Genomic DNA, 12,849 nt, shown 5'->3' with positions numbered 1-12,849 from the left:
GTACATCCTCTAAAGATCACCAGAGGTCAAAGGTAGAGCCCTATCTGTGCTCTTTGGAATGTAAAGACAATTTCTTGTTAAACAGGTATGCTTGTTTTGTACATCTTAACCATGTTTATCATTAACTAATGACACTACAGATCAATATTATGATATTTTGAGGTCATTGACCTCTAAAAGGTCACCAGAGGTCAGAGTTAGAAACCTGTCTTTGCTCTTTGGAATATGAAGACAGTTTCATTGCAAAACAGATATGCTTGTTTTGCACATCTTAACCATGTTTATCATTAACTAATAACATCACAGATCAATATTATGGTATTTTGAGGTCATTGACCTCTAAAGGTCATCAGAGGTCAAAGGTAGAAACCTGTCAATACCCTGTGGAATCAGAAGATTTGTAGTACAAATGCATATTTAGTGCAGCGTAACCAAGATCTAAGCCTATCATTCACAAATGCCTCCAAACATCAATATTCTGATATTTAAAGTTCATTGACCTCTGGAGGTCATCAGAGGTCAAATCAGACTTACCTCCTGATCTTAAAATGAATCTTATGGTATGTACTAACACTGGTGAACGTTTCATACTTTAGTCAAATTTTGCACAATTCTCATGATTTTGAGGGTTTAACCGCTCTACTACAACGTGCAGATAACTCAACTTTGTTTTTACGGAACTATTGGGCTCCTATTCTGATTTTGAATCCTACACCTACGTAAACCATACACTGTTCTCATTTCAGACGAAAGTGTACAGATACGGAAGCTACTGTATAGTTGGAGCCGCCGCCGGTTTTCCACTTCAAGCACGGTTACTGTTTATCGACATCGACATCGTCAGCTTCAACTAAAGTAAAGAGAGTTCTACTTCTAGATTTGTTGCAACAGAAGGTGTATTTTAATCATCGTGCTCTTGTAGGTGTTTCTTCGTCGCGAGATCGAACTTTGCTGAGATGTTTGTCTTTGCGCCTGAAATTTAAATTACATGTAGGTCATCGTCGAGGTAGGGCTGGACACATCTTGTCATCATCGTCGTCGTAAACAGGTAGGCCCAGGGAAATCAGGAACATGTAAATCTAGTCTAGCCGCCGATCGAGCTCTTCACTGAGCCAAGCTGGAACGAATTCACTGACATCGTGGCACCTTTCCAGGCCATCATCCTTCTGATCAACGCCACCAACTTGGAATATGGAATAAATCAAAATTTCTATAAATGTAGGCTATATCGAACGGATCATCTTCTCATCTATGTACTTTTTAAACCTATCGCAGACGCAGCTTAACTCTCCTAATCACGTAAGTGAGTTTCAGTTACTTAGTATTGGACGTCCTGGCTCTATCATTCTCGAATCAAAGTCTAAGGACTAGCAGACTTTCAGACTAACTCTCTAGTTTTATCACACATCGGCGGTCTCTCGCTATAGAAATAGACAACTCTGGCCCCGGGCACTATAGAACCCTATTATTGAACGGTTTGCTTTGATTTTCGTCCAATTGTAAATTGGTTAGCTTTATTTTTTAAATCCAACTGTAAACAAACGCATGCTTGTAACAAAGAATAAAATGAAATGATCACGATCAAATGTTGAATTTCTTCTGATAGAATTGTAGTGCTAAATAAATTGGGAGAGAAACGAATACTTTGCAGTGATTTGTGTGCTTTTGTGTTAGTTGTATAAAACTGAAATTATTTTTACATTTTACACTAAGTTAAAATCGTTATTCTAATCCCAGGAAAACTGATGTACTTATCTATTCATAATCATTATCTACAATTACAAGTCATATCTAGAATCATAACATCTTTTGACACACGCCCACTTTCTCCAAAATCTGCATAAGCAGGAGGGAATCATTGCAGAGCTGATTCTTATATTTTGGTATTGATCACTACAAAGCATACAAATTACGCCAGTGATCGATGATTCTTCAAGACTGCTTGCTAGACTCTAAATGTACGCTTTCGTTTTCTTTTCTTTCTTTTCAATGATCATGGAATGCCGTATCATGTTGATATGTACTTTACATTTTGCTCTGGGTAGAAAAAACAAATAAGCTTCATGTAAATCTGTTTATCAAATTTGATGTGAAAATTTGACATTTGTGAAAATAATTCGTCATTTTTGGCTTCCCATAAAAGGTCGGATTAATGACCCCGCAAGTCATGCGGGGTTATTTTTTAAATGACCCCGCAATCATGCGGGGTCATCCAGAAATGACCCCGCGACGGGGTTGAATTCTAACCCCGCCGGGGTTAGATTTTAACCCCGCTGCCGGGTCATTTTGGGTGACCCCGCAATGCGGGGTTAAAGTGACCCCGCACGGGGTTAGTGCATAGTTGACCAAGTATGCGGGGTCATTTTCAACCCCGTTCGGGGTCACTTTTAACCCCGCATTTTTTAGAGTGTACAGAGATCTGTGTCACGTTACAAGCATAACAAGGCCGATGTCAAGTCAAGAGGCGTGAGCGAATACGAAACGAGCAACCTCAACCTCTCAGTCCTGTTTTATGCTCATTGCTCTGTTTGTAGTTGTTTCTTGTATAACTGTTTGTCTGTCTGTCTCTAAGTGGGCTGCCAAACTTTTTTGTGACAAAGTTTTTGTACCCACTTATTGTTGTCTTTAATCCAATTTTTGCATCGGGCTTTTATAATACAAGAGGGGCCCACATAAGCTTTGTCTTTTTAGTGGGTCCCTCCGTTTTTTTTTTTCACACAGTGCATATATTGACAACATCGATATACCTGTTCGCTACTGTTTTTTTCTATGACTGCTGTTTTCTCTGTACATTTGCATGCATTGTTTCTGTCACTCAAGAAAGTGAGATTAATTTTATGTTTGTACATTGTGGAAAAAAAAAAAACCCGAATAAATTTGAACTTGAACTTGAACTTGACACCATTACCATGTTTACGTTGGTCTATTTCGCTTTGACTATTTTGCATGGGCGTCAGTGGTAGCTATCGTGCACAGGTAGAAAAGACAACACGTTACATTGTATTGTATTGTTTGTTGATTTTTTTTTTGACATTAATGTTTGCAATCCCATAATGTTTCCATTCTCTATCCACGGAAGTCCCTATATGGCTCGTGCATGCAAGCGCTATTCCTCTCAAGAAGAGCGGCCCGTCTTTTATCTCCATATAAGGTATAGGAGATAGTTGTGTATACCTCATCCAGGGAGCTGGATCTCTTTCTTGCAGCTCACTGCCTCATTTCAACGACCTGGCGACGGTTCACTTCTAACACTAATCTTGTTTTGTCTTTTTTTAAGACCATTTTTTTAACGCAATGTGTGGACAAGGAGCTACAACACACGCAACGCACGATTATCTGTCTGAAGTTTCACCACAGAGCTTTATCACACACATGCACGAGCATTGCACTCACAAATAATAGTTATGCATGCATGTGTATGACATTGTACAGATGTTTTATATAAAAGTATGATAAAGCAATGTACGCACGAGGATATGTAATAATGTAAACACACAATGTGCGTAGACAAATAATTATCAATGTAGGTAAACGAAATAGAAATGGAAAACGAAGAAACTGTACAGTGTACTCCCGTTATAATGCACAATAGGTTATAAACGAAATTTTGGTTACAACGAAGCAAGAATTAAGGAAGCAATATTATCCACTCTATGTATTTTCATTGTTTATGTTGTTCGGTTATAACGAAATATCGATAAAGCGAAAGAAAACTGCGGGTCCCAAAGACTTCGTTATAACGGGAGAACACTGTAGTATATCATGATGCTGTCATACTCTGACTGTTTCGCCGTTTTCGGTTACTTCGTCTTTGCTTTTGCCCCACGTAATGGTTAAAATTTGTATACTCTGTGAAAGATCTATAAAGCTAAAGCTTAAGCTTACATGTCAAAATAACTGGATTGTTGCGAATTGAGACATAATGTCAATTTCTCCTCGCAAATCACTGACAATCAAGTTTCTCAAGGGCAGATATCCGTTACAATATACCCTGTGGCAATCCTGCGATAAAGACGGATTAGAAGAATTGCATACACACAAACAAGTGACGCAATATTATCACAGAGTGCGATTGTTTAGATTTATTCAAACATTCATAGGTTGAGATATCGTTGCCGCTCGACTTACTATACGGGACTGACGGGTTATACTGCTCTTCATAGTCTAACAATGGAAATGGGAGTCCCAATTTACTTCAGCTGAATAGAAAATCCATACGTATTATGAATGCAAACGCACGGTGTTAAGTTCATTGTATTTGAGAAAAAAATCAACGTCCAAGGAATGGCATAGTACTGGTGAAGATGAAGATTGGGCTTTCAACTTTTTTGTGAGATATCAATTACGTATAGAATAGTAAAGAGGATAACAATCTTAGAGGAATTTAAAGTTTATTTGAGGAAAATCGGTTTTTGCAATGGCTGACACATCCAAAAAGAAAGTCAAAACAAAGTAATCGTAATAACAGGTGGGTCCCACCTTTTATTAGGATCACTCTGTGCTAGATCGATATCTCAGCCATTTCAAAACCAATCATTTTCATAAAGTAAACGTTGAATTCCCATGGAGTTACATCTTCTTGGTTTCTCATTATCCCACCAAGAATGTATAGAAACCTGAAGTTATATCTCAATCAAAACTATTACTGTCCTTTAACATTGTTTGCAATAATCTGCGTATCTCGTAATTATCGTCAGAACGATTTCAACAAAGAAAATGCCGATATTCTGCATCAACACTCCAGTAACTGTGACGTTTTATAAGGTACGACAGCAGCAGCACTGCGGTTGACAACAGAGAATACAGCGTAGGCAACAGGCGCTCCAATTCCTCACAGCGACGTTCTCACTTGGACTAATAAGACACACGCAGCTCGAGGGGAAATTGAATAATATTGCAGTGAGCAGTGCTGGTATGTCTGCCCCCGTACTGGTTCTCTCCGTCATCATTACGATGAAAATAATGATGATAATAATGATAATAATAATAATGATGATAATAATATTGATAATAATAATAATAATAATATCATTATTATCATTACTATTATTATTATTATTACTACTACTACTATACCTATTGTTATCATTATAATCAACATTATCTTTATTATTATTATCATCATATACATAATAATTATGTTTATTTAGTAAGTGTGTTCACCTCGTAACAAATGATTTTGTAACCAATCTCGTGATTTGGGGATCAGATTTATGAACTCAAACATCAGCAGGACTCCCCAAACTCCAAAAGAAACAAGCAAATTACTATTCGTATATAATTTGTTTTTCAAACGGCCCACAATACCATATAGGCCAATATACTAATTAGTAACATTCAATAATAATGGTAATTAGTACTTACAATCATGATTTATAGTATCATTACAATAAATATTCTCAGAATGATATTTAGAAACATAATTAACATTTTGACATTATCATTATTATTATTATTATTATTATCATTATTACTTTTATTATCATCATTATTATTATCATTATAATTGTGACTATAACAATAATAATGATACAGCTGCTAAAACTATAGAGATATTGTAGATGGGATAATGATAATTGTGTTTAAAACGCTGATGACGAACATTGATATAAAGAGCGTCATACGACGTTTAGTACAATTTACTTATAAAGAATATACATGTAGTTACACATAACTTTAGAAGGGTAGACCTCGCAATGAGCATATGAAATGAAGGTTATGAAGGGCGAACCATTCTCGACTATATTTCATAGCGCTTATGCTAACTTTTAGTTTTTCCCCTTAGCCACCATTGAATTTCTCCTGTTTTCAGAACCTTGGTCCATGCATAGATATGTCTATACTTATTCATGTTTTTGTCTTTTCAATTATCAACATGTCATAATAAAAAAAAATCAAACTACAACATTCTTTGCTAATCTTATGTAGGATAAATATAAGTATGTTTAATATGCATGCATATAACTGTAAGTACCTTGCAAATCATCGTAACCTATCATAACATTTCATGTTGTCATATATCTTTAATAATGTTATTTCGTTTTAAAACATTCACATGCAAACAATTTGTAAAAATGTTGTTGATAGATACAGCTCAACTCAAGTATTGATAAAGAGGGGAAAAAAGAAAGGAAGTAATACGTCTGTATAGCAACATCCGAGTCAGAACTGACCCGGAACTGGGTCCGTTGGGGTCACACACCGTTTCGGGTCAGAAATGACAAGGAATGGGGTCAGATATGACCCATTCAGAGTCGTGAATCGGGTCAGGGTGAGCCCATTCGGGGTCTTCATGACCATATTCCAAGTCATTTTTGACTCTGAATGGTGTGTGACTCCAACGGACCCAGTTCCGTGTCAGTTCTGACTCGGATGTTTTAAGAGTGTAGGTTGTGACCAGAAATTGCACCTCTTTCCTTGACCTGATTCATAGTGATATAAGAAGACAATATACACAGACGTGAAAAAAAAACCCAAACATACAAACACAAAGAATTGTTTTTGAAAGAGCCTTGAAGAAGTCTCGAGAGGGAGCATTATTAAGCAACCATTCAAAGGGGGAAAGACGAAAAGGATTAACAACATTGTGTGTTGCCGGAACCGGAGACGTGCAGGGACAATAACTTCCGGTAGCAAGGTTAAATGGAATGTGTCACTGACTTTCGAGACAATCATTAACTTGCGGCGGGGCAATGTTCACACTGCACAACGCACGGATTTCATTCATATTATGTAAGCAAGCTATAAGATATATCTAGGGAAAGATACTGCCTTGCAATATGTACAATGCGGTTTGACCCGATAAAATGTAAAGGAAGACTTTGAGATTGAGTCCTCCTCCTTTTTCTTCCTCATCAGACACACAAAAGTGGCACCGTAAAGCTTTGCTTATACGAGGGCGGAAACCATTAATTTTGATGAGATTACACAAGTGTATAGTTGGGGGCATCAATGAAGCATGCCAGAGCTATTAGACAAAAAATAAAACAGAGCAAAACAACAACAACAAAACCTATTATAGTTTGAGAGTGAGCGCTAAAAGGTACAAAAATCAAGACATTTTGAGTTCTATATCCAGATATGAACATATCTATAGCTATGAACATTATCCTGAATGTTTATTGTCATCAGCATAATGGTATCTGAATCAATGCACATACTTACTGAAAAGAAACAAATGAGGTATTTAGGCTGATAGGCCCTTATATGTGTTGGGTAAACTGCATGGTTTTGTCATTATTTTTTCATGGGGTCTAAAAGGTTGCATTCCTTTTGAAAATTATCTAGTTTTTGTATACATGAGGGTTTAATTTGCAAGTATTACATCATCAGGATAACATTTTTAAATAAGCTGTGACATCCTGGCTTTTTCTATCTCACCAACTATAATACGCAATATCTGTGCTCATATACCCCTGATGGAATGGTATAACATAGCCTAAGGGTGATATACATGTACGTAAACTTTGAAAGTCTGTTATAACTACTTATCCAAGTGAAAATAATGTCGGTATCCTCAAGAGAAATTTGCAGAATACGACGATAATCTGTCTATGACGTGAATTTGAAAATGCAAACGGATTCTCTCTCTGGGAAAGGGCGGAAAGGGGCGGGGAGGAAGATCTGAAGAAGACCGTAAGAAGAGAAGCTTAGAATGATCGCGTATGGTTTCAACCGTGCACATAATTATTATCTCTTTTCTGAGGATAACGCTCGTTCCAAATAGTGCATCTCTATGAGCGATCGCGTTACTTTGGCAACGAAGGTAACGTTGTCTGTCGTATACCTACACATGGCCGGCGGAACCGTGGGGGCCGTGGGGGCTCGGGCCCCCACAGTTTTTGTGCACCATACAAAGGAATACATAAGGTGTCATCACTTTGGGCCCCCACACTTTTTTTAACCCGGAAGTACAGTACGTAAGTGGCACTAAATAGAAATAGATAGAGATCTTGAAGTGTGAGCGCGGTAAGGTTATGTTTTTTTCACTGAGGACCTTTTTTTTTTTTTTTTTGCTTGTCAGCTGAAAAAACCCGGAATATGGATGGGGAGAGAGGAGCTGAGGACTTTTTTTTTTGTCAGCTTAAGAAACGCGGAAATGGAAGGGGAAAGAGCTGAGGACCATTTTTTGTTTGTTTGTTTGTTTGTTAGCCCATGAAACCCGGAAGTGGGCCCCCCACACTTTTCAAAACGCTCCGCCGGCCCTGCTATAGTACACTTTGCGTATGAACGTGTTTACATGCTTGAGAAAGAGTTGTATGTCAGTATGTATCAGATCCGCAGTTTTCTTTTTTCAATGAACAATGAAAGACTACGAAAATAGCTTATCCAAGCTATCAACAAAATAACACACTATAAACGCAATCTCGATATGTATATTGATATCGTACTTCATATAAGACTTACATGATAGGACAATACTGCATGGGCATTGGATACTTCACAACAGAAATTAAGAAAGTGTTTTATACATATTTCAAAAACGTACATTTGAAAGTCATTTCTTTTTTTTAATAAACAATTCAAATAGACAAGCTATAGTCTACATTCATTTTGTTCTATGCCCTGTATCCCAATTATTGTTCGTCACCACTTTATTGAATTTATTTGCATTGTGAAACATTGTTCACTTATATTTTCTAACTTTTGTATAAATACCGTATACCTATCTATGTGCAGTTCTTGTCTTATATTTTAAATACATTTCAATATTACTCTTAACTTGTTTGCGTTCGGATTACCTTTTATCTATTGTAACTTCCTTTGTGAATACCGCCGCTTTTCTATAAACTAAAGTTCACGGTCTTGATGGAAATCAGCTAAGCTGAAATCATGCGGGCTTTTATTCGCGACTGAACCCAACAAACAAACAAACAAACAAACAAAATATAAACAAAGAAATGACAAATTACAATGACTATAAAGGGTGAAGTTGAGTCTCTTCTGGTCTACCATGCACTATTTTCACTTGCAAAGAATGTCAAGAAAGACAAAAACAAAAAATAAAAATAAAGCGGAAGTGATCTTATTGAGAAAAGTATAAACCTTTGAAGGGTATGATAGGCCCTAATGAAAAAAAGAGCCTATCAGCGAGATGGGATGGCGTTAACCCTGAGTATGTTATCATCATTGCAGCACACAGATATGAGATCAGTGGCGGATTGGGGGGGGGGGGGGGGGGTCGCACGGGGCGCGCCCCCTTTATCATTTTTTTTTTGTGTGTGTTAAAACAAAATAAACAAAACGAAAAATGGAGGGGGGCGAGGGGGAGGGGCGTGCCCCCCCCCCCCTTAATTTTATAAAGGCGACCCCCTCCTGAGATGAAATGTATGGTAGTGTATATGGGAACTATATTTACTTAACCGTCTTTTGTATGTCTAGATATAAGAAGGGAGTGGGGTCTTTAAACTCGACATCTGACCCAACAATAATTGGTGTAATTTCAGCATATCCGATGGGGCGCGTGGGGGGCGCCCCCATGCAGAGCCCACAGGCACAGACTCCACGGTGAGCATTTCAACAGATGACAGTTCAGAAAACGGAAGAGAAGGAACAGTTGCGGAACGAGGAATTCTATTCGTCTGTTTCCTTCGCCTGACACAATGAACTGTTTGTCAAACACTAGTCATGAACGTCCCGTCATTTTCATGGCAGCAGACAAGGTGAATACACTAAACTTCAGGGTAATATATTACGTTGTGCCTCATAAGGCACTTAGATGGATGCAAAGGGCAAAAAGTTAGTGAAGTTTCGTGTGTAACTGACAAGATAATCATTGACGAACTTCGCAGGTATATCCTACTGAATGGAAGACGATTATATTTTTGAATAATTGTTTTGGATATAAACTCCAAATTTTATTGTCCAAGAATGGAAATTCATTTTGCCCAATCATGATCGTGGGCCCGGCAGCCACTGAGCAGCGCCAGATCGACGTTGCTCTAACCTTTTCAACTGTTGAACGGCAAACAAGGTAGCAGCAACTCCCATCTTTTATCGTCTTTTGGTATGACGCGGCCGGGGTTTGAACCCACGACCTCCCGATTGTGAGGGCAGCCGCTCTACTCACTGAGCCAACACATCGGTAGCCATATCAAGAAAACATTATCAACATTGATCTTTTGTCTCCGCAGTGAAATGCAGATTTTTTTCAATAGCGAAGAGAAGAACTACATCACAGATAATAATGTACCAGATAATAATAATCATGGGAGATGTAGTTGTAATGCTACATTGTAAACACTGCGACTTGTACTACAACTATGATGGCAGTACCGCTACTAATACTCAGAACAAACATAAAGTGATACTAACTGTAGACACTGATATACCCCTCTCCTACGCTTATCATGAGGTAAATACAAATCACGGGCGTGAAATTGAATGGATTGTGCTGGCCCCTTTTATTGCATAAGAGAGAAATAAAGAATGATGATGGTTCTCATAGTAAAATGACAATTTATCATTAGGTTAGTGCTATCTGAAATGTCATTTATTCCGATCGTCAGCATGGTTCCTGTAAAGTAAAGTACTGATATCAAAAGCTTGCACATTTAATTTTACTCTCATCGCGGCCAATTAGTGATCAAAATATTTCCTCTGCTCAATGTATATACTATTCATGGTTTTCATAGGAAAATTAATCGAACTCGAAAATTGGATCTGTTCAACCATCGGTGATTGGCACTCTCATTCATCTGAAAAAAGGGACAATGGTATTGATAGATGCTGCATCTTCAGATGCTGATTCTGTGCTCCTGCAAGCATACCACTCTAAATAAGCATCATGAAACCTTCATGTAAGGGGAGTAACCATGGCAACATACAAGTGTACATGGGGATGCTAGTGTGTCGAGTGCAGAGAAATTGATTTCGTTCAAGTTAATCGTTTTGTTTTGATGACATATACCGAGCACCATGACCGCAGTCAGACCATGACAAACTAGTTATGATTAAGTTGTCATCGTTCATATTCTAAATTATTGATATGAATATACGAGAATAATGTTGGCAACATGCATGAACATTACTCCTAGAGTCATTATCAGATGTAATCTTGGCAACATGCATGAACATATACTCCTAGAGTCATTATCAGATATAATCTCTGATTCCTCATGCAGTTCAAACGAATGGAACACAGATGTATTCCACAACAACGAATTACATTATTTGTGTATTTTTTTACTTGTTACTAATAGTATAGAACTTCGTGTACATAATTTCTATATCAGGAAGAGCAGTAACAAGATTTCCATCCCACTCGAGCAATAGCACACTTTATCGCAGGACTACTCAATCACTATTCTGGGGAAAGGGGGGACAATCCAATAAACATCATTCTCCCCCCCCCCCCCCCCCCCCCCCCCCCCCATCTCTCCCTCTCTCTACATCTTTCTCTCACTCATACGTGGCATGCATATATTATTTAATGTGATACTGATCAGTATTTTGTATGATTATCATGGATGCGCACATACAAAATGGACATGACGATTTTGATAAAAGGTTGACGTTCGAGTTTAAAGGGATCGTATAATTTTAGTCATGACCTAACGCCAGGTTTCTAAAATTTTTCTGGTGAGATAATGAAAAACCTCCTTTGAAATAAAAAGGAGCAAGTTTTATTTCAAGAGGAATTCAGCATTTATTTAATGAAAATTGGTTTTGAAATGGCCGAGATATCCAAAATAGAGTGATCCGAATAAAAGGTGGGACCTATACCTTTTATTAAGATCGCTTTGTTACACTTTGTTTTTGGATGTCTATCAGCAACTCCAAAGCCGATTTTCATCGGATGGACATCCTCTGTACTATGTTTCATAGATGGTTTCCTGTATCTCGCAAAAAGTTAACAGCCCAATCCTCATAGACCATCCCTTTAATAACGAGATTATGTGAACTGTAAAATTCGGACTGCAGAAGTCAAAATTAATGGAGCGTTTCATGGTGGTCACGTGCATCTCTTTCCGCAGGATATAGGCCTACATGCTTACCCTCGATCTCGTCGCCAGCAACGTAGGAGGACTTGCTGGTCGTGATGGTGTACGGGGCGCTACCGGTCACCGTGCTCGTGCCATGTCCAGTGGGTCGCATGCTGCTACAACTCGTGAGCGGTGGGCCGGAGGAGTAAGCGTCGACAACGACCAAGACCGCAGCCACTGTCATCAACACCGTCATCGACAAGGCACTCGTCCTCGACGACATCACTGTGCCGTGGTTACCTGGATGGAGCATCATTATGAATCAGACTGTCTTATCTGTATTGCGTGAGGTGAGTCTCCTTGTCGTCGAATTCTTGTTCGCAGGGGTTCTGAGTGTATGCGCAGGGTTCTCACTCTGGCGCGTGCCCGTCGTTCAGTCCCAAGTAGGCTGAGGAACAGCGAGGACACCGCAGATTACAGCAGCTGGCTGAGAAAAAAATAAGATGATCTAATTCGGCACAATCATATTATGGGAGGCAAGAACTCGTCTCATTCCAGCTCGACGCGCTAGATCACGTCGTGTAATGAGGGATGACACCCGAAATGCCTTCAAACAGCGGCGATCAACCGCGCTGTTTTCATATTACGTGTTCAGTTAGAAAGCACCTCCCTGGCTTAGTCAACAGCAGCGGCGTAGGTTCTATATTATGCACGATGTCAACACACTATAATGGACACTCACATGTGGACTGTTATTGTTTGGGTAGAGCGGAGCTATTGAAAGGGAATTTGCCTGAGTGAACAACGGTATTGTGATACAAACTTTCACAAAGGGGGAACCGAAATCTTTTGTAACGAGATGTCAATGGATGGTGAATTATCTCCCAACCTTCCTTATCATTCTTGACGAGCAGGCAGTTGGTCC

At 38.7% G+C, this 12,849-nt stretch overlaps 1 protein-coding gene across 1 annotated transcript in view; it reads right to left on the bottom strand.

Annotated features, from left to right (window-relative positions):
• LOC139720499 (putative defense protein 3) overlaps positions 1-12,240 on the bottom strand; it is a 34,819-nt gene extending 22,579 nt beyond the window's left edge. The window contains exon 1 of the mRNA XM_071631852.1: positions 11,997-12,240. Coding sequence (XP_071487953.1) covers positions 11,997-12,240 — 244 coding nt within the window. The remainder of the gene's footprint in view (positions 1-11,996) is intronic.
• Positions 12,241-12,849: the final 609 nt, after the last annotated feature.

This window comes from Diadema antillarum, unplaced genomic scaffold (genome assembly GCF_040938485.1).
Source record: "Diadema antillarum isolate AM-2024a unplaced genomic scaffold, OU_Dant_1.0 scf00000128, whole genome shotgun sequence".
In the NCBI taxonomy this organism is placed as follows: Eukaryota; Metazoa; Echinodermata; class Echinoidea; order Diadematoida; family Diadematidae; genus Diadema; species Diadema antillarum.
Note: the sequence above shows the minus strand (reverse complement) of the source record. Positions and strands in the feature narration are given on the sequence as shown.